Source organism: Geotrypetes seraphini, chromosome 4 (assembly GCF_902459505.1).
Source record: "Geotrypetes seraphini chromosome 4, aGeoSer1.1, whole genome shotgun sequence".
Classification (NCBI taxonomy): Eukaryota; Metazoa; Chordata; class Amphibia; order Gymnophiona; family Dermophiidae; genus Geotrypetes; species Geotrypetes seraphini.
The window spans coordinates 126,987,912-127,011,412 of NC_047087.1; the positions used below are offsets into that span (position 1 = coordinate 126,987,912).

General features: G+C 43.2%; 1 protein-coding gene across 1 annotated transcript in view; it reads left to right on the top strand.

Moving 5' to 3' along the window:
• The window catches only part of ETS2 (ETS proto-oncogene 2, transcription factor), a 57,586-nt gene that overhangs the window by 14,872 nt on the left and 19,213 nt on the right, over positions 1 to 23,501 (top strand). The window contains exons 3-4 of the mRNA XM_033941958.1: positions 20,729 to 20,840; positions 22,918 to 23,037. Of these exons, the coding sequence (XP_033797849.1) occupies positions 20,729 to 20,840; positions 22,918 to 23,037 (232 nt within the window). The remainder of the gene's footprint in view (positions 1 to 20,728; positions 20,841 to 22,917; positions 23,038 to 23,501) is intronic.

Below are 23,501 nucleotides of genomic sequence, written 5' to 3' on the forward strand. Positions count from 1 at the left end.
TCACCAATAACATATTTTGGTTCAAGCAATAGTTAATAGATCAAATTTAGATCCTAGAATATTAGGACTATTTGTATTATTTTGTTTGTTATTGGCAAGGAAAGCCTTATTTATCATATGGGTCACACATGCATAGGAAGATGAAGTGATATTTACCTTTCTTCCTTTCCCCCTTCCCATATCAATTGCTAGGCAGGTTGTAAATGCAAACAAGACGTAATTTAGAATGTCTGCATGCAAATATTAGAAGCTATAAAAAGAGGGATTTTAGATTTATCTCACACCTTTTCTGTTGTAGCTCTAGGTGAGTTGCATTCAGGAGCAGCAGGTATTTGTAAGATTTTGAATACATAGCGCTAAATAAAGAGGTAGATATAACAGGCATCTCAGAGACCTTATTCAAGGATAACCAATGGGACACTGTAATACTAAGGTGCAAATTTATGTTGCAGTGATAAAGAGGATCAAATTGGTAGAGGAATGGTGCTATATGTTAAGTAGGACATTGAGTCAAAACAGGATAAAAGTTTGACAAGAAATGGTGGGGGGGAGTACTGCCTGGTGAGCCTTTCTAATTTCTGTTAACAATGAAATGCTTAACACATTGGCAACACAATGAGTCGTTTTAGTTACCCCAGTGAGAACTGGGTAAAATTCATATCAATACATGCTAGGGAAGTAGTTTTCTAGTTGAAATTTAAGACTGCAAGAAGGATGGTTACTTGATCAAGGGGTAGTGGATACACTCTGGAAGGACAAGGCCATAGCAGAGATTTAAATACATTCTTTAGTTCAGTATTGATAGAAGGAGATATCCATAATGGAAATTTTATTTATTAATGAACTATATGAAATCTTGGTGAACCTTGACAATGTAAAAAGGCAAATTAACAAAGAGTAGCAGGTAATATATCCCCTAAAGAACTGAAAAAAACTCAAAACATGAAATTTCAGGCATCCTATTAGTATCTCCTCTATGGCATGAAGGGTGGGCAATATAATGCAAGATTTTAAATGTGGTTCCAAGTATGATCCATGAAACTGCAGAACAATAAGCCTGATGTCAGTCAGTGCTGGTCAAAATGGAAGTAAGGAAGAAGTAGGGAATTATAGGCCGGTAAGTCTGACTTCTGTGATAAGCAAATTAATGGAAACACCAGAGAATGGTGAAGTTTCTGGAATCCTTTGGATTACAGGACCGGAGGCAACATGGATTCACTAGAGGTAGGTCTTGTCAGACAAATATAACCATTTTTGTTTGACTGGGTGACCATAGAATTGGATAGAGGATGTGCGCTAGATGTGGTGTATTTAGATTTTAGCAAAGCCTTTAACAGTTTTCCACACAGACGTCTAATAAATAAACTTGAGTGCCCTTGGGTTGGGTCCCAAAGTGACGGGCCGGGTCAAGAACTGGTTGAGTGGAAGGCGACAGAAGGTAGTGATCAATGGAGATCGCTCTGAGGAAAGGTATGTTACCAGTGGTGTGCCTCAGGGTTCTGTTCTTGGGCCTGTTCCCTTTAACATTTTTATAAACAATATTGCTGAAGTGTTGTCGGGTAAGATTTGCCTCTTTGCGAATGATACCAAAATCTGCAATAGAGTAGACACGCTGAATGGTGTGAATAACATGAACAAGCCATTAAAAGGCAAGGGAGGCGTCTTCAACCTATGGGAAAATCTTTATTCATGAAAATAGTACTTGTGCCTACCTATAGTCCCAACTAGGATGCTAGTTTAGGCGTGATGAAAATGCCTTCATCAGGGGGACACTTGTATATAAGGTTCACTGACCGCAGTGAGGAGCTGTCGCACGTGCTGTAGCAGGTAACGCTCAACGCTGTTAAAACGAAAGTGAATAACATGAAGAAATACCTGGCGAAGCTTGAAGAATGGTCTGAAATTTGGCAGCTAAAATTTAATGCTAAGAAATGCAAGGTCCTGCATTTGGGCTGCAAATACTCGAGGGAATGGTATAGTTTGGGGATGAAGAATAGAAGAGGGGTGCTTGGGTGTGATTGTATGTGATGATCTTAAAGTGGCTAAACAGGTTGAAAAGGTTATGGCGAAAGCTAAAAAGATGCTAGGTTGCATAGGGAGAGGTATGGCCAGTAGGAAAAAGGAGGTATTGATGCCCCTGTGTAAGACTTTGGTGAGACCTCATTAGAATATTGTGTACAATTCTGGAGGCTGCACCTTCAGAAAGATATAATGAGGATGGAGTCGGTCCAGAGGAAGGCTACTAAAATGGTATGTGGTTCTCATCATAAGGCGTACGGGGACAGACTTAAAGATCTCAATCTGTATACTTTGGAGGAGAGATATGATAGAGACGTTTAAATGCCTACGTAATGTAAATGCGCCTGAGGCGAGTCTCTTTCATTTGAAAAAAAACTCTGAAGTGAGAGGGCATAGGATGAAGTTAAGAGGTGATAGGCTCCAGAGTAATCTAAGGAAATACTTTTTTACAGAAAGGATGGTAGATGCATGGAACAGTCTCCCAGAAGAGGTGGTGTTGACAAGAGACTGTGTCTGAATTCAAAAGGGCCTGGGATAGGCACGTGGGATCTCTCAGAGAGAGAAAGAGATAATGGTTACTGCTGAGGGGCAGACTAGATGGGCCATTTGGCCTTTATCGTCCATCATGATTTTATGTACAGTATATGTTCAGTGATGAGCCAACATGGATTTGCTTATCAAATCTGCCATTTTTTGAAGGCATGACAAAATGTGGATAAAGTTGAACTGATTGATATATAGGATGTGTGCCATTCCATAAAGTGTTTGACATAGCCCTTTAAATTAACAAGTCATAGGTTAGAAGAAAGTGTCCTTTTAGTTACGGTGATACCTTAGAATCCGAACTTAATCCATTCCAGAACCCTGTTTGAGTTCCAAATCTTTCGAGTTCCAAGACAGTTTTTCCCATTCAAAATAATAGAAACAGGATTAATCCATTCCTGGGCCCCACAAATTCGAATTTTAACAATGCAGAGTTTGCTTAGGTGCTGCAATTGTTTTTGTTATCTATGAAGAAGTGGTAAAAATTCTCAACTGAATATGGAAAACTGTTTAAAACCAAAAACTTCCCCATTTTTGGCATTATTGTAAGTGGAAAACTGTCAATCATTGTCTGTAAATGTCACTGTTTTTACAACTCAGTTGTATTAATTGATAAATCAAGACTTATGTACTCCTAAAACTTACTAATTTGAGTAATGTAACAATTGCTCATCTCCTGCTTACCTCTTTTTGTCCCAGGAAATTTTTCTGCTCCTTTTTGGGTCTTCTATTATGACGTATGGGTGTCCCGAGCGCTGGGGAAATGTACGTACAAACACACACGTGCAGGGTGTTCGGTTTCTAAAGCAGCGTTCGGATTCCGGGGCAAAATTTGCTCAAAATTTTCGTTCAGATTCCAAGTTGTTCGAGTACTTGGACGTTCAGATTCAAAGGTATTACTTGAATTGAAAACTAGCTAAATGTTAGAAAAAGAGAGAAGGGTTAAATGATCAATAGAGAAAGATGAGTAGTGTTGTGGCTGATGCTTATTTAAATATTAGCTTTATAGCCCGTTACAATAACGGGTGCTAGAATATATGTGTGTGTGTCTGTCTTTATTTCTTTCTCTCTCTGTCTCCTTAGCCGTTTCTGTATTTCTGTCTTTCTTTCTTTCTGTCTTTCTTTTAGCTGTCCACCACCACCTCTTGCGTGCTCCCCCTGTCCATTTTCCCTTCCTTTTACCTCCCTGTGTCCATCATCATCCCTTCACTGCTCCCCTTATCCAGCAGCAGCCCTTCTCCCTTTGTTTTACCTCCCCCCCGTCTATCAGCACCTCTTCCTGCTCCCCCTGTCCAGCAGTAGGCCTCCCTTCCTTTTTTTCCACCCCTGTCCATCAGCACCTCTTCCTGCTCCCCCTTTCCAGCAGAAGGCCTCTCTTCCTTTTTTTTCCACCCCTGTCCATCAGCACCTCTTCCTGCTCCCCCTGTCCAGCAGTAGGCCTCCTTTCCTTTTTTCCACCCCTATCCATCAGCACCTCTTCCTGCTCCCCCTGCCGCATGCTGGCCCAGCACTGGTTGCAAGTCTTGTCTGTGCTCTACAGTAGGCAGGTCTTTCAGCCGTCAGCAGACCTGATGCAAGGAGGCAGGGACAGATTAACTCTTACCTGATCGCTTTCAAGTGTGCTGAATTAAAACGTGTTACTGGAAGTCAAACTTGATGCAGGCATAGGAACGGTGATGTGGCAACTTCAAGCTTTAAAAGGCACAAATACTCCAGCTATACCGAGGGGTAGGGGTCAGTTTCTTCTTAGCCCTTAGCACTTCCCTTTCAGAAATGCGCTTCCCTTTTTTAATTCAAAGCCGACACCGCGGCTTCTCTCTCGATCCCCGCCTGGTGTGTTTCGAGAGAGTAGCCGTAGCGGCGGCTTAGATGCGCTGTGTTGGGGGGGGCGGGTAGGCAGGCGCAGGGACCGGGTTGCACGCTTTCACGCTCAGTAGATTTTGCGGCTTCTATGGTGCCTGAGTTGCAGGAGAGGGAGCGGGTTGTGCGCGGCGGGGGAGGCCCCGACTGCCCCAGCTGCAGCTTCTTCGTCGTCGGTGATGTTGGAGAGGGATTGGACTGGTGAGGAGCTTCAGGGGCTGCTGCTCTTCTTCCACCACCGTGTCGGGCCCTTCGCTTTTGCTGAGTGAGCCGAGTTGCCATGTGTGATGTAAAAAGCGCGCATGCACACTCTTGTGGCCACTTCCTGACAGATCAGATCTCAGGGAACATGGCTTAAGAGTGCGCATGCGTGCTTAGCATTTTATTATTATAGATGATCTGGAGATGAGAACATGATCAAAATTTGCAGATGAAAACAAAGACAAAAACTGTGGATACAGATGTTAAGAACATAAGAAGTTGCCTCCGCTGAGGCAGACCATAGGTCCATCCTGCCCAGCGGTCCGCTCCCGCGGCGACCCATCAGGCCCATTGCCTGAGTAGTGGTCTATACCTATCTATACCCCCCAATCCCTTTTTCTTCTAGGAATCTATCCAAACCTTCTTTGAAACCATTTAATGTTTTCTTGTCTACAACAGCCTCTGGAAGCGCGTTCCATGTATCCACCACCCTCTGAGTGAAAAAGAACTTCCTAGCGTTTGTTCTAAACCTGTCCCCTTTCAATTTCTCCGAGTGCCCCCTTGTACTTGTGGTGCCCCACAATTTGAAAAATCTGTCCCTGTCTACTTTTTCTATGCCCTTCAGGATCTTGAAGGTTTCTATCATGTCTCCTCTAAGTCTCCGCTTTTCCAGGGAGAAAAGTCCCAACTGCTTCAATCTGTCGGTATGTGGGAGATTTTCCATTCCCTTTATCAGTTTAGTTGCTCTTCTCTGTACTCCCTCAAGTACTGCCATGTCCTTCTTGAGGTACGGCGACCAGTACTGGACACAGTACTCCAGATGTGGCCGCACCATTGCACGATACAGCGGCATGATGACTTCCTTCGTCCTGGTCGTAATGTTCTGGAGATAATTTATTAAACACTGACATATAAAACCATGAAAATCCAACCGGACCCTACACAGTCCGTGTTTCGGCGAACACGCCTTCCTCAGGGGTCCAGTGGTTTGCAACCTCGCATATAAAGAATTGGACTGAAAACATTGTCTTTAAACATGTGAGCAAAGAACACCGCAGACAAGCTGAAGTAGCAAAAAAATGTAGATGACACAAATCTATTTGATTATTAAATTATAAGCAGATTATCAGAAATTACAGGAGGATCTTGTAGATTGGATGATGGGGCATCCAGATGGCAGATGAAATTTAATGTGGACAAGTACAAAGTGATGAATGTAGGTGGTAATTGAAGTATAGCTACATGTTGTTATGTTCTACTTTAGGAGTTGCTACCCAGGGAAAGGATGAAGTCATCACTGTGAACAATAAAATCCTCTGCTCATAATATTGAGAATTAATTAGAACGAGAATGGTTCAGCTGCACTTTGAATTTTGTGTATTGTTCTGGTCGCTGCATCTCAAAAAGATTCATTAGAATTAGAAAATGGTACAGAGAAGGGCGAACAAAATGATAAAGGTGATAGAGCCCATTCCTCTGTGAGAAAAGGTTAAAGAGATTAGGGATCTTTAATTTGAAGAAGAGCCAGATGAGGAGAAAAGTGACACCCTGAAGGGAGTGGTAAACATGAAAAGGATCTGCAAAAGTTAGAAGAATGGTCCAGTCTGGCAACTAAATTTCAGTGCAAAGACTTGCAGGGTGATGCATTTGAGGTGTAGAAATCCGAAGGAGCAATATGTGCTGGGAGGTGAGGCTGATTTGCACAGGTGGGGAGAGGGACCTTGGGGTGATGGTTTCTGAGGATCTGAAGGTGATAAAACAGTATGATAAGGCGGTGAGTGTAGCCAGAAGGATGCTAGGCTGTATAGAGAAAGGAGTAACTAGCAGAAGGAGGGAGTTGTTGATGCCCCTGTACATGTCGTTGGTGAAGCCACACATGGAGTATTGTGTTCAGTTTTGGAGACCCTATCTGGTGAAGGATATAAAAAGAGTTGAAGTGGTCCAGAGGAAGGTGACAAAAATGGCAAGAGGTTTGTGCCAAAAGACAAACAAGAAGAGACTGGAAGACCTGAGGGTCAGGGGAAATATGATACAGATGTTTAAATACTTGAAAAGTATTAATATAGAACCAAATCTTTTCCAGAGAAGGGAAAATTGTAAAACTAGAGGGCATAATTGAGGTTGCGGGGTGGTAGATTTATGAGTAATGTTAGGAAATTATTTTTCACAGAGAAGGTGGTTGATGTCTGGAATGCTTTCCTGAAGGAGGTGATGAAGAGGAAAACAGTGACGGAATTAAAAAAACGTGGTATAAATACAGAGGATCTCCTAATTAGAAAATGCCAAATGTCAGGAAGTTCTGTTTCGCACAGCGAGTGGTACACGCTTGGAATGCTCTCCCGGAGGAGGTTGTGATGGAGGCTACCATTTTGGGATTCAAGCGCAAGTTGGATGCATACCTTCTTGCAAATCACATTGAGGGATACGGGTAATCAAGGTCTCCATCAGAAAGCACCTAGCATTGGCCTCCGCGTGTGCGGGTCGCCGGACTAGAAGGACCTAGGGTCTGATCCGGTGAAGGCGTTTCTTATGTTCTTATGAATGGTATAAACTGAATAACTAAGGCCGGTTCTGAGCAGACTTGCACGGTCTGTGTCCCGTGTATGGTGATTCGGTTTAGGATGGGCTGGGGAAGGCATCAATGGAAACTCCAGTAACTTGAAACATGAGGACATTGCTGGGCAGACTTTACTATATATATCCCGCAAATAACAAGCTGGTTGGATAGGTTGGAGTGAGTTTCGATGGCAACTCCAGTAATTGGGACCTAGGGATGGTACTGGGTGGACTTTATGGTTTATGGCCCAGAAATATCAAAGAAAAGACAATTTAATCCTATATTTATAATGTGTGTAACTAATGGGTAGACTAGATGGATCATTCAGGTCTTTATCTGCTGTCATTTCCTGTGTCTATAAAATCATGAGCAGAGTAGAATGGGGAAACATTAATTAATTTTTTTAAACTCTTTGACATACCATGAAATTACTTAGTATATTTAACACAATTCAGATAGAATATTCTATTTGTTTGCTTATACCATGTACTTCAGTGTTTAAATATGCAGTTGGCATAGCTAGGGTTTAATCACATTGGGACATGTTCCTGGAGGGAAAAGTCAGTAAACTATGTATTAAGATAGCTTTGGTTGAGGAAGGAAGAGGTAAGCAGCATGCCATATTGATTTATTTTTGGGATCCTACCAAATACTTGTGACCTAGATTGGCCACTGTTGAAAGCAGAATACTGAACTGATGGACTTTTGGGTTAATGGTATCTCTTATATTTTGTATATATATAGCATCAAGATCAGTCAATTTGTGGCTGTCACCCTGGTCCTTGAAGCTCACTTGCTTGCTCACTCAGGTTTTCAGGGCATTTACAAATGAATATGCATGAGAAGTTAGTGACCTCCCACTTTTGTATAAACTTCTCATATCTATATCATTTGTGAATATTCTGAAAATCAGATAGGCTGGATTGTTCTTGATGGTTAAGATTAGATTTTTTTGTTGTTGTTGCTTTTTTAATTTACAGTTGCTTGATAATACAGCAAATTGCAACTTCTCTGCAGTTTACAATTACCCTTACTCCATATCTGGAAGCCATAGTTAGGAAGGTGTCCTAGTGACATGGAGGCATTCTCTGATGCTTTCTTGTTAGAAGGCAACACTTCCGGTCTAAGTTAAGCTAGCATCAAGGACATAATAGCAATATGGTACACCGTCAAAAGCATGCCGGACTTTGGCACGCCAACAATCCTGTGGTGACATTTGCATGCAGGACATATACGCGCCACCACTCCCGCCACTTTGAAACCTTTCCGTTAGTGCTGTGCTGGGAGGGGAGGGGATCCTCGTGCTCCTGTTGGGTGGGGGGGGGAGAACCTCCCAAGTACGCTAAAAACTCCCATTCTCCTTTCCGTTTTCGCTGTTAGTAAGCTTTCATTGTTGTGGGAGAAGTTCCCTCCCCCCAACGGGAGCGTGAGAACTTGAAAATGTAGTGGGGGGTCCCAGACACCCCTTCACCACACTAACAGAAAGGCTTCAAGGTGGCAGAAGCGGCGGCACACATACGTCCTGCGTGCAAATGTCACTGCGGGATTGTCGGTGTGCCAAAGTCCGGTGCGCTTTTGACGGGTCATCTAGCAATATGTATGTTGCAATATAATGTCTTTCTTTGTTATTACATTTCAAATGATTTAGCCCATTTCATTTGTTTTAAATATCATGCGTTCTCTTGAGTTAACTCTGTTAAAAACATAAAACATTTTCCCTTTCCTCCCCCCCCAAAAAAAAAAGCATTGCTATTTAACCAGCCAGGAACAGCTTCTAGCCAATTAAATGACATTTGGCTAGCTAATTGCAAATATTTAGCAGGAGATAGCTGATATCTCCAAAGAATATTCATAGTTATGTCATGAATATTTAAGTACTGGCTAGCTAAGTTTAGCTGTCAAACTAGGGCTGCTATTTATTCATTCCATCTTGCTTGCTATTAACTTAACTGGCCAGCACTGAATATTTACTTTGCTGGTTAAGTTTTAGAGCTGGTCAAAAAAATCCCGCGGATATTCAATGCTGCTAGCTGCAAATAGCCCGGCATTGACTATCCGGGTTGAATGGCAGCATCTGGTGGACGGCGTGCTGCTTATCACTGGCTGATTCAGAGCCTTAGTCTTTTAGTGGGTTAATATTATAGTTACAGGGATGTGTGCTGTTAGGGGCTCATTTGGTCGGTGACAGGTCAAAAGCGCGTGCCGACAAAGGCGCGCCCAGACAACTGAGCGCAAAGCAGAAGCCTGCGCCGAAGAAAAACAGTGTTTTAAGGGGCTCTGACAGGGGGTGTGGGGGGGAATCCCCCCACTTTACTGAATATAGATCGCGCCGGCATTGTGGGGGGTTTGGGGGGCTTGTAGCCCCCCCATTATACTGAAAAACTCACTTTTTCCCTAAAAAACAGGGAAAAACTGAAGTTTCCCATATAATGAGGGAGGTTACAACCCCCCAACCCCCCCACAACATCAGTGCAATATGTATTCAGTAAAGTGGGGGGGGGGTTCTCTACGAACACCCCCCCCGTCGGAGCCCCTTAAAACACTGTTTTTCTTTGGCGCGGGCTTCCGCCTTGCGCTCAGTTTCTCGGCGCGCCTTTGTCTATGAACCCACTTGGTCATAAGGCCATTGCTAGGAAGGAAGATTAAAGAGATGAGGTGGTTGCAAAATCTGACATCCTACCCCATTTTGCTTTTAAGATGATTTGGTCTTCACAGATAAGATTAGTTAACATTTCATTATACTTTGTCGACGTGCCTATATTCATGCCTTTCTGACAGTTTAAAATTATTTTGCATTCATTTTATTTGCTCTTTTTTGTTTGCTAAACAGAAACTTTACCTCTGTTTGCAGTTAATCTGAATACAACAGGGTTTGTCTTTAGTAATGACTTGGATGAAAACTGCTTTCAGCAGTTCAGACTTTCTTTAAGCCCTGTGTCATCCTTTAGGAGTGTGGTGCTACTTTCTTATCAAGGGACTTAACCATCTCTTTGTTTTCATAAAACAATTTAAGAAAGGTGTTTCTGGGAGCCCCCACCTCTGTCTCTTACAAAACTAGAAACGCTTATGAGAATCTGCCTTGCTATACATCAGACATTAGCGTGCACACTCGTTCATATTCATTTGGTGATATCCTGAAAACCTAATGACCTCTGGGACCTACAGGTCAAGTTGGGAAGTCTTGTGGATAGTCCAGACAGCTGCACATGGGTATTTCCATATGTAAAAAGGTTAATGGTCTCTGAGCAGTAGGTGGGGTTATTAACATTATTATTATTTATCCTTGCAAGCCTGTGTCTTAATACCACACAAGCCTAAGCTAACATTGCTGATACAATTCTGGCAAATGCAGAAATTCACTTCCTAGTGGTGTTATGTAGATTAAAGCAAGCTAAGAATTCATTGAAGTTCCAAATTTCAAGTTTCAAATTTAATTTGTATTTTGTTTTACCATCCAGGGACCACCTGAGTGATGTACAATAGTAGAAGGGATGTAAATAGTAGAAGGGGAACATGAACTCCCATTTCATGGTAGAATAGTAATAGAAAAGGTAGGAAGAATAGAATTGTGCATTTCAGACCCTCTGCTGCATGGCTGCACCTGCATACCAAGGAATAAAGTAATGAAATTATTACTTTAGGAGGGCTAGATTATGTAAAGGCATTCTGAAAAAGAAGTTTTTAGGCCAGTCTTGGAATTTTGGAAAATAAGTCTTCAAACCTAATTGAGCTGGTAGAGAATTCCATGTAGTGAGACCATTAACACTAAACATTATACTTTGAATTTGATTATATCTGAACATAGGAACTACTAATACAGTGGTGCCTCGCATAACGGACGCCTCGCACAGCGAACGCTGCGCACAACGAACTTTATGTCTTGATCCGTACAACGAACTTCGTTTCACACAACGAAGTCGCCCGAGCTGCATCCTTCTGCGCAGGCACTGCGCTTAACTGCCCTCTCTCCGCCTGGTTCCCTCTTGCCCCCCCGACTCCCCGACACGATCGGGGCAAGAGGGAGCTCAAGCCCTCTTGCCCCCCCGACTCCCCGACACGATCGGGGCAAGAGGGAGCTCAAGCCCTCTTGCCCCCCCGACTCCCCGACACGATCGGGGCAAAAGGGAGCCCAAGCCCTCTTGCCCCGCCGATTCCCCGACACGATCGGGCCAATCAGAATAGGCCCGGGAGCCTTAGGTCCCTCCTGGGGGCGGGGCCTGAGGCACATGGGCCCAACCCGACCATGTGCCTCAGGCCCTGCCCCCAGGAGGGACCTAAGGCTCCCGAGCCTATTCTGATTGGCCCAGGCGCCTTAGGCCCCACCAGTAGGCGGAGCTTTGGGACGGATGGGCCAATCCGGCCTCATTCCGTCGATGGCTGCCTGCCGGACAGGCGGGTTTGGCTCCCGTCTGTCCGGCCAACTACAGAAAGGTACGGGGAAGGGGGTTGGGGGTGTCGTGGGGGTCGGCCAGGGGGGTCGCGGGTCGGCTGGGGGTCGGTCGGAGGTTCTTGGGGGGGGGCGGTCGTTGGGGGGAGGGGGGGTTTGCGTCGAGGGCAGGAGGGCCTGGGATCCCTCCTGCCCGTAATGTAGTGCAGGGTGGGGTTAGGGGGTCGCCGTGGCCAGGAGGACTTGGGCTCCCTCCTGGCCCGATATTGTCGGGGAGTTGGGGAATCGGCGGGGCAAGAGGGCTTGGGCTCCCTTTTGCCCCGATCGTGTCGGGGAGTCGGGGGGGGGCAAGAGGGCTTGAGCTCCCTCTTGCCCCGATCGTGTCGGGGAGTCGGGGGGGGGGGCAAGAGGGCTTGAGCTCCCTCTTGCCCCGATCGTGTCGGGGAGTCGGGGGGGCAAGAGGGCTTGAGCTCCCTCTTGCCCCGATCGTGTCGGGGGTGCCAGGGACTACACGGAGTCACCCACCGTACCACCCGATTCGGGTAAGCGCAGGTATCGGTGGGTGGCTTATTTGCGGGGGGGTGCCTTATTTTACATTTTTTTCTAAAAAGGGGGGGCTGTCTTATTTGATGGCCCTGCCTTATCATCGGGGAAACACGGTAGAAAAAAAAAAAAATGAACAGTTAAGTCCCAGTTTTTGCCGCTGAGACTCTGCCCTCTCACTGTAAAATTAGACTCTACTTAGTCTGTCTTTAAATTTAAAAAATGTGTGTTGTTTTAAAAAACAATTATGTTTTTAGATGTATCTAAATAAAAATAATAACCAAAAATTTATCTTTTTTATGTCATCTTAGCATATTTTATGCTGCAGAACGAATTATTTTTTTTTACATGTATTCCTATGGGAAAACGCGTTTCACATAACGAACGTTTCACATAACAAACTTGCTCCTGGAACCAATTAAGTTCGTTGTGTGAGGCACCACTGTAATTGTTGGGGTGATCGGAGCACTTAATGCCTGATTTTATAAATGGCGCCTACTGGTAGGCACCTATTTTAAAAATTTTTTAATTGGTTCAGTCGGCTCTATTAATTGAACAGTGCTATTAGAAAACCAATTTTTAAAAATTAATTTTCATTTAGGTGCTTAACTTGGTAGGCGTGAGGTAGGTGTCTACACTGAGGTGCCTACCCAAAAGTAGGTGAGGTTAGAGGCAGAGTTATGCACCAGTATTGTAGCCCAAGAAAACCCTGACCTCATATACTAGCTTCTAAGGTCCAGATGGCACTAAACTCGGTAATCGTCTAATGATCTAAACTGGTTTTGACTGGTTTAACAATGATTGGATTTGCTAACCCGATGCACAAAATGGCTTGCCACTTGATTTCTGCAGGATCGCCCATTCTCTGATCCAGCCATGCAAATAAAGTCATTAATATTGAAATGACATGTAAACTAGCAGCGATTGATTACTCTAACATAGCTTCACGATGTACAAAAAAGTGATTGCTTTTAGTGATCCAATAAAAGCGACTGGTCAAAACTAGTCGCTTACCTGTCCTACTGATTAATTCAGCCCTGAAATTAATATTTTATAACATAACATAACATATCTTTTTTTAAATGGGCACAGATGCTGTGCGTGTATTACACACACACAAAATATCTGCTCCATTAATTAAAAAAAAAAAGAAGCAAGCTGAGCAGCCCCCTGATGATGAGCCGCCCCCGTGACAGCAACATACACCCAGAGAGACAGAAGGGATGCCCACTCATTCCTGCCTCAGCAACCTGTTTGTGCATCTGGGCCACCTGGATCCCTCCCTCACACACTATTCTGTGTGTGAGGGAGGGAAGTTGTTTTTGTTATCCTCTGGTATCTATTCATTGCAGGATTTTATTGCTGTCCCTTTTTAAATAACAGATGCCAGAAAGAGCAGAAGGGTGTGCTTTTGATCCAACACAGCCCTATCCTCACCTCCAATATATTCAACATCCGATCTCATCAGTACTGTGAGAACTACTGCAGCCCATTATTTTGTGCTCAAATTTTAAAAAACAAAACAAAAAACCCCCAATAGGATTAACTTTGTCATGTATTCCTTTTATGTAAAGCAGTGGTTCCCAACTCTGTCCTGGAGGACCACCAGACCAGTCGGGTTTTCAGGATAGCCCTAATGAATATGCATGAGAGAGATCAACATATAATGGAGGTGCCAGGCATGCATATTCATTAGTGCTATCCTGAAAACCCGACTGGCCTGGTGGTCCTCCAGGACAGGGTTGGGAACCACTGATGTAAAGGATCACATTTTTGGAATGTATGGTAACAACAACATTTTCATAATTTGTTTGGCTGTAATTTAAAAACATAAATGTTCAAACTGCTAATCATTTGGAAAAAAATTACTTTTATGGTGGTTACAGTTGCAGGCTGTGGTTGTCTAAGCTCACACTAGGCCTCCTGAGGCAAAGCTGAATTTGTTCCACAGATGAGGGTATTTGTTCTTGTACCTGCTGGGTTTTTGTATCTGTGCCCTTAATCCACACTCGTTGGAGAAACTCCTTTCTGAAGGATGTTTTCTTAAAACATAGGCAGGTTCTTTTCAAGTGTTTACCTTTCTCAGTAAGATCGTATATGCCGGTTGAACTCATGTAGGTTCCTTGAATGCCATTCCTCTCTGTAAACCCCACATTCCAATGCTCAAGGAGGGGACTGCCTTACTGTCGGTGTATAGATCATTTTTCACTCTAGTCCAGTGTAGAGAGTTGCACGGGGACAGAAATCCCACCCATCCCCGCCCGTCCCCGCCAGGATTCTCTCCGTCCCCGTCAGGATCCTCTCCATTCCCACCCATCCCCGCAAGGAATTACCTCTATCTCTGCCCATCCCCATAAAAAGCAGCAATTACTTCTGACAGGATCATCAATTCCACAGTTTCTTTTGTGTTTGCGCTGCTGTTTTCCTTGTGGAATCTCTTTGGTGGAACCCTTTTTTTGTTTTCTGTTCAGGTAATTAACTTATAAGCCCCCTCTTTTACTAAGGCTGACATGTCCATTATATTATATGGACGAACCCTGCTTCCAAAGCCTTCCATCCCCATGGGAGTCCCGTGGGCCAGAGGGGGGTCCCCGTGGGAGTCCCATGGGTTAGAGGGGATTCCCGCGATCCCCGTTCCCGTGCAGACCTCTAGTCCAGGGTTCTTCTGGAGTGACTCTTCTCATCATTCTGGCTGTTTTTCTGCTACTTTTTGCCTCTTCACCCAAACTCATATCCCCATCCCTGCGGATAACCACGAGAAACTATCCCTGATCATTCTTTAGTGTCTTATCTGAACCTAAGTCCTTCTACACCAGCATTCTTCAGTTCAAGGCTTGAGGGGTCAATAGCTATGCCCATCCATAATGATTTTTCCCTCTCTCCTATAAAGAATGACACGGGGGACGGGAAACAAATTCTTTCCCAATGTCATTATTCATGATACAGAGGAAAGCGAGTGGGAGAAAAAGCCACATGCTTGAAGAAGGCATTTCTAGTAGATGAAGAAAATGCATTTAGAAATGGCTACCAACTTCAGCATATACATTATAAAAAGTTTGAGGACAGACTTGTGGAGTAGATATCATTGACACACACTGGTCGGTAGTGTCACAGCCTCACTTTTTAAGATACAGTAGTTGGCGGCTCTCTTTCAGTTCAGTTGGACCCAAAGTGGCTTCAGCTTAAAAATTTAATGAAGACTACTGCTCTAAGTCGTTGCCCTCTTCTTGTGTTTGTGACATGCTCAATCCATAAAGATTACATGAAATGCCAGAGGATGGCTGCTTTATCGGTTAATGATTTCACCCTGTGGTGGCTGAATCAGTTGGTATCTTTGTAGGGTGCTTTAGGCTCTTGTCTTTACATTTGTTTATTAAAAATGTGATTGTGTTGCTTTTCAGGGCTTCAGTCAAAATACTCGTAGTTAAGGACAGCTAGAATTATAAAAACAAACATTTGGCAAAGAAGGGGGGGGTTGGAGCTGCAAGCTGGACCATCCAGACAACCAGACCCTACCTAATTCTAATTAAAAGCTAATTCGAAAAGATGTGTCTTTAAATGGGACTTAAACCGAACAACTAAACCCTGATCTAATGTCCAGGGTAATGCTTCAGTATTCCTCTGGAGGTATCTATGCTTTGTTTTTTAATCATGTATGTGAAATGCCCTATATCCTTGTGGAGGTAGCCCTAAGTTGTTTTTTGTTTGTAAAATGTTATGGGTTTGTATTCAAATAAGTCCTCTTCCTCCCTTCTTTTTTTGGTATGGTATATGCAAAAGTAATTCATTTTGGAATTACCCTAGCTTAAGCGTGAGGTTCATTTTTTGGGAATATGCTCTGTCTCAAATTTACTGTTAACACTTGTCATAATACTTGCAGCATGCCAAAGAGATCGTCCTTTTGTGTGCTTGTGTTGGTAGCTTGTGTTTACTGAAGCGCTCCGATCTTTTTCTGGCTTTGGTTTTATAGCTTTGTGTTTCTACTACTAACACAATGAATAGGCTTTGTGATTGGGGAATGACTGCTCCTCCATAAATATGAGGCAGAAGGAAAGAATGCACCCTGTGTTGACGTTAGTCCTTTTCACAGACTGTAAATAGGATGGAGCATAAATTATGTCCAGAACTGAAGTCAGCCACTTTAGTCATCCTGCTTACTATTCTTAGCAGCAGTATAATTTTATTTAAAAAAAAAAAACAACAAAAACCAAAACCCAGATCTTAATTGGTAGTCATGAATGGTCTTTTTAGTGAACAAACACCATTATATTGGGAACTTGGGTGTAAGTTGCAGGTCTGGGTGTGGGAGCTTTGGTATATTTCAGAGGAGTGCTTCTTTCTTTATACAAGTGCCAAAAGGGTACATAGGGGCTCTTGTTTGGAAGAAAACTTTTATTTTTCAGTCCTCGGCCAGTGCAGTAATAAATCGAAGCAGGAAAGAAATAGGTTTTTTTTTTTTTTTTAAAGACCATTTACAACACTGTGATTGGAATCGGTTTTGCTCAAATACAATTATGGCTTTTCTCTTTTAGGACTGAATTCTATTGCACCGAAAAAAAACCTGCCTAAGTGCTATTCTGTAATTGGTGCCTAAAGTTAGGCATGGTTTATAGAATACCGCTTACACCTGAGAGCCATACCTAACTAGGCGCAACCATTTGCACCAACGGGAATGTGGTGTAAAAACCTCATGCATCAAAATTAGGCATGGATGCCCCTTATTCTACAATTACATGTGTAACTTTGAGGAACTCCCCCAATCCATCCATAAGTCTATTTCCTTGCCCCCTCTATTTAATGCCATGCATAAATTTAAATTAAAACCAATTAATGCTAATTACTTAAGCCAATTATCAGTGCTAATTGGTTCATTGAGATAAGTTGCATGCCCAAAGCACCATTAATAGTGTGTCATACATTTTTTTTTCCTTTTGGGGGTGGGCTTTATTCAGCTCCAGCAATTGATTGTTTTATGGCCTTCATACATATTGAGAGGGTCTCCTAAAAACAGCATTGTCTCCTTATACAAAGCAAAATTGCACTGCATTCTGATTTTAGATTCTGATCAGAGATTAGTTTCTGAATTTTGAAAGGTCCTTTTGTGTCTGTCACGCCCATCATTTTAGAATGTAATCAATTGAGGGAGTTGCCTGACTGAGCTTTCATCAGGAACCTAAATGGGGATGTCATGGAAGCAGATATTTTAGACATGGAATGTGACCAGAATAACCCATCCTACCTGAACAACCGCCTCATCCCAGCATCCACAACCAGACACAGAAAAACGCATTCCCCATTCCCCATTCATTCCTCCCCCGATCAAAGAAGTAAAACGATCAAAACTACACCGACGGCCTCCTAGCCACTCAAGCAGCAAGACTGGACAACCAGATCTCCAACCTTCTGATGTCCACCCCACACTAAAATACATTCAGAAAAAAACTAAAAACTATACTTTTCAAGAAATTCCTGAAACAGCCCTAACCTCACGTGCTCTCAACAACACTAAAATAGACAAAGGATCTACCCTTTACTATTATAGCAAGGACAATTGTAGTTTATAAATCTTCTGTTAAGCCTCCTTGTTCTTAACTACCAAAGAAGCTCAAGATGCGCTAGGGAGACAGAATTCCTGGAGGCTATACAAGATTGCTTCATGGAGCAGCTTGTTAGAGAACCGACGAGAGGAAATGCCACTCTGGATTTAATCCTAAATGGACTAAGGGGACCTGCAAAGGAAGTGGAAGTAGTGGGACCGTTGGGAAACAGTGATCATAATATGATCAAGTTCAAGGTTGAAGTAGGCATACCGAACGGAAAGAGAACCATAGCGACATCTTTCAACTTCAGGAAAGGAAACTATGAAGCAATGAGGGAAATGGTAAGGAAGAAACTTAGGAACACTTCCAAAAAATGGCAAACAGTAGAACATGCCTGGTCTTTTTTCAAAGACACAGTGAGCGAGGCACAAAATCTGCACATCCCCAGATTCAGAAAGGGGTGCAAAAAGGGTCGAACAAAAGACCCAGTATGGATGACTAAAATAGTGAAGGAAGCGATAGGCAATAAGAAAAATTCATTCAGGGAATGGAAAAAGGACAAAACTGAAGGGAACCAGAAGGAGCACAGGAAGTATCAAAAAGAATGTCACCGTGTGGTTCGAAAAGCCAAAAGAGAGTATGAAGAGAGGCTAGCCAGGGAGGCACGAAATTTCAAACCGTTCTTCAGATATGTTAAAGGGAAACAGCCAGCTAGGGAGGAGGTAGGACCGCTGGACGAAGGAGACAGGAAGGGAGCGGTGAAGGAGGAGAAAGAAGTCGCAGAAAGACTCAACATGTTCTTCTCGTCTGTATTTACAAACGAAGACACAACCAACATACCGGAACCTGAACAAATATTCAATGGAAATCAAGCAGAAAAATTAACATCCATGGAAGTGAGCCTTGATGTACACAGGCAGATAGAAAAACTTAAAACTGACAAATTCCCGGGTCCGGACGGAATCCATCCCAGGGTTCTGAAGGAATTAAAGGAGGAGATAGCGGAACTACTGCAGCAAATTTGCAACCTATCCTTGAAAACAGGCATGATCCCGGAGGATTGGAAGATAGCCAATGTCACGCCCATCTTTAAAAAGGGATCAAGAGGTGACCCGGGAAACTACAGACCAGTGAGTTTGACTTCGGTTCCGGGGAAACTGACGGAAGCACTGATTAAAGAACACATCGATGAACATCTGGAAAGAAACGAACTTTTGAAAACAACCCAACATGGTTTCTGCAGGGGGAGATCGTGCCTAACGAACTTATTGCACTTCTTCGAAGGAATTAACAAACGGATGGACAGAGGAGACCCCATAGACATCATATACCTTGATTTCCAAAAAGCCTTTGACAAGGTGCCTCACGAACGTCTACTCCGGAAACTGAAGAACCATGGAGTGGACGGAGACGTACATAGATGGATCAGAAACTGGTTGGCGGGTAGGAAACAGAGGGTAGGGGTGAAGGGCCACTACTCGGACTGGATGGGGGTCACGAGTGGTGTTCCGCAGGGCTCAGTGCTCGGGCCGCTGCTATTTAATATATTCATAAATGATCTAGAAACAGGCACGAAGTGTGAGATAATAAAATTTGCGGACGATACAAAACTATTTAGTGGAGCTGGGACTAAAGAGGAATGCGAAGAATTGCAAAGGGACTTGAACAAATTGGGGGAATGGGCGGCGAGATGGCAGATGAAGTTCAACGTTGAGAAATGTAAAGTATTGCATGTTGGAAACAGAAACCCGAGGTACAACTATACGATGGGAGGGATATTATTGAATGAGAGCAACCAAGAAAGGGACTTGGGGGTAATGGTGGACATGACAATGAAGCCGACGGCACAGTGCGCAACAGCCGCTAAGAAAGCAAATAGAATGCTAGGCATAATCAAGAAGGGTATTACAACAAGGACAAAAGAAGTTATCCTGCCATTGTATCGGGCGATGGTGTGCCCGCATCTGGAATACTGCGTCCAATATTGGTCTCCGTACCTTAGGAAGGATATGGCGTTACTCGAGAGGGTTCAGAGGAGAGCGACACGCTTGATAAAAGGGATGGAAAACCTCTCATACGCTGAGAGATTGGAGAAACTGGGTCTCTTTTCCCTGGAGAAGAGGAGACTTAGAGGGGATATGATAGAGACTTATAAGATCATGAAGGGCATTGAGAGAGTAGAGAAGGACAGATTCTTCAAACTTTCAAAAAATAAAAGAACAAGAGGACACTTGGAAAAGTTGAAAGGGGACAGATTTAAAACGAATGCTAGGAAGTTCTTCTTTACCCAACGAGTGGTGGACACCTGGAATGCGCTTCCAGAGGGAGTAATAGGGCAGAGTACAGTACAGGGGTTTAAGAAAGGATTGGACAATTTCCTGCTGGAAAAGGGGATAGAGGGGTATAAATAGAGGATTACTGCACAGGTCCTGGACCTGTTGGGCCGCCGCGTGAGCGGACTGCTGGGCATGATGGACCTCAGGTCTGACCCAGCAGAGGCATTGCTTATGTGCTTATGTACTCTCTACCCTGTTTATAAATCTTTTGTAAGCCGCCTTGAACCGCAAGGTAATGGTGGAATAGAAATCCCTAATGTAATGTAATGTAATAAAATGGAGTCCTAGGCTCTAGGGAAGAAAAGCTTCTACAAATGTAATCTCCATCTCTACTATTCTCCTCTCCCAAGATGGCAAATCTGAACTTCACCAACTAAAAGGCTGGATTGGTTCCCTCTCCTGAGACATACTGTTCATTGAGAGAAAGGGGGTTACACAAAAGCTGTGTTCCCTTTTTCTCACCTCCCCCTCCCCTTTATGGCGAATCCAGATCCCATGGATCTTAAGGTGGGAAGGGGTACCAAATCTATATACTCGGTGTTGCTTGTTACAGCTCAAACCACTGCTAATGGGATTATTTTAGAATGATGCATTTGCTATATCTAACTTCTTTTTTAAGCATTTAACAATCAATTTTACAAAAACTAAATCATAAGAGTATTAGGGATCAGTTTCTGTCATATCTGTTTATTTTTTTTTTTTTTTTCTTTAACTTACATTTTCTTCTCTTTTCTCCCCCCAGCGCCAGGCTGCTTTTGACACTTTTGCTGCTTCCACTTGCTTGCTGCCAGGCTTATTTTCCTCATTTGATGAAGAGCAAGAGGTACCAACAGGTCTGGACTCCATTTCTCATGGTAAATCTTTTTTGTTTATTATATATATAAATATATGGACTTTTGCATTAAAAGTTAATGATGTAACTCATCATCCTCGCATGTTCCTGCTCTAGTGGCCAGTGAGTGATATTTATTTAATAAGATTTGGTTCTTGCATGCCTGACCAATTGGTTTAGTGGTACTACCATTTAGAAGGTAATTGGTTGTATTTCCTGAATTTGGAGTTCATTTCCCAGATTGACTGGGGTTGTGGAAATGGCATTCGCAAGTCACCAGGGGAGGGAGCACTGACCATTGCTGGCCATGGCTGGTGGATAGAAGCAAGAGTAAGGGTAAATTAACAAATATTTGGACTGGAAGAGCATTATGAGTGGAGTGCCGCAGGGTTCGGTGCTTGGACCAGTGCTCTTCAACATATTTATAAACGACCTGGAAATTGGTACGACGAATGAGGTGATTAAATTTGCAGACGATACAAAGTTATTCAGAGTAGTGAAGATGCAGGAGGATTGCAAAGACTTGCAACGGGACATAAACATGCTCGAGAAATGGAACGCGACATGGCAAATGAGGTTTAACGTGGATAAGTGTAAAGTGATGCATGTCGGTAACAAAAATCTTATACATAAATAAATACAGGATGTCCGGTGCAGTACTTGGAGAAAACCCCCAGGAAAGAGACTTGGGAGTCCTGGTCGACAAGTCAATGAATCCGTCCACGCAATGCATGGTGGCGGCGGAAAGGGCAAACAGAATCTTAGGAATGATTAATAAGGGAATCACTAACAGATTGGAGAAGGTTATCATGCCGCTGTACCGAGCCTCACCTGGGATACTGTGTGCAGCACTGGTCCCCGTACATGAAGAAGGGCACGGTACTACTCAAAAGGATCCAGAGAAGAACGACTAAAATGGTTAAGGGGCTGGAGGAGTTGCGGTACGGTGAGAGATTAGAAAAACTGGGCCTCTTCTCCCTTGAAAAGAGGAGACTGAGAGGGGTCATGATTGAAACATTCAACATAATGAAGGGAATAGACATAGTAGATAAAGACAGGATGTTCACCCTCTCCAAGGTAAAGAGAACAAGAGGGCACTCTCTAAAGTTAAAAGAAGATAGATTCCGTACAAACGTAAGGAAGTTCTTCTTCCCCCAGAGAGTGGTGGAAAACTGGAACGCTCTTCTGGAGGCTTTTATAGGGGAAAACGCCTTCCAGGGATTCAAGACAAAGTTAAACAAGTTCCTGCTGAACCAGAACGTACGCAGGTAAGTCTAGTCTCAGTTATGGCACTGGTCTTTAACCTAAGGGCCTCCGCGTGAGTTGACTGATGGGCACGATGGACTGCTGGTCTGACCCAGCAGCGGCAATTCTTATGATTCAAGGCAGTGAAAGCTAGTCTGGAGAATGTGATATACATATATTTTTAAGAGATGTTATCTTAGATGGTCAAACCCATTGTAACCTAGACAAGAAGCACTTTCTGGTGTATTACCCCCCTCCCCCCCGGATTATTGCTGTAAATGCTTAAGGAGAGGTGGAGCCTATATAACATAGAAAAAATCCCTAGGTATTACAAAGTTAGGAAGAAACTGAGTCAAAAAAACACTTTTCAGCCTTATGTGTTTTAATAAGACATCCACCTTTTAATCGGCCATACTTTTAGATTATTTCTAAATCTCCTCCTGTGGAATCAGCAATGTTTTGCTGTGTTCACGTTTTGGAAGTATCAGGGTGGTTTCTGATGGACAGCAAGTAGCACCTTAGATTAGGTCCATAATTATGGGACTTACCCATTAGGAGGAGCTTTCAAAAACAAAGAACAATTTTGAAAGCCTTTTACCTGAGTAAACAGTGATTCATTCAGGTGAGCTGACCTGTCTGAAAGTTGTCCTGATGACTGCAGTAGTTGTTTCTAAAGTGCTAGAGTGAGTTTCTATCATAAGTGTGCTTTTAAGAGCTTGAAAAGAAACATTCATGTGTAAGTTGAAGGAGAAAAGCAGTTTTTGTGCGAGAGTTATTCACTCCTGTCCTCTCCACATAGAAACTAGGTGCAATTCATAGGAGAACTTTTAGCATGTACTTTACCTTCTCCTCAGACCTGAACAGCTGTGAATTGCCTCTCTTGACACCATGCAGTAAGGCAGTGATGAGCCAGGCCCTAAAAGCCACATTTAATGGCTTCACCAAGGAGCAGCATCGGCTGGGCATTCCAAACAGTAAGTACCTAACCATTTTAGTAATACTCTGCTCTTCAACAGTGCAACATATTAGCATTATTTACAACCTATAGCTATTACTGAAGAGCTTATGGGGTACTCGTGTCAGTGAGAAAATGTGGGATTAGACGAGGGGGTGTGAATGAAATGGATACAAATGAATCAATTTTCAAAAAGTACAAAGACTAAGGGACATTTCAGGAGGAAATATTGCTGAAGGATGTGGTTACTTGTTAATGCAGGTCAGCGGTCTCAAACTCTTTGCAGGGCCACATTTTGGATTTGTAGGTACGTGGGGGGGGGGGCCGCAGAAAAAAATAGTTAATGTCTTATTAAAGAAATGACAACTTTGCATGAGGTAAAACTCCGTTATAGTTTATAAATCTTTCCTTAATTTCTTCTGATAATTTCAGCTATGCACAGCTGAAAGCAGTGCAACATGCAGGAAAAGCGCTTGTGTGAGG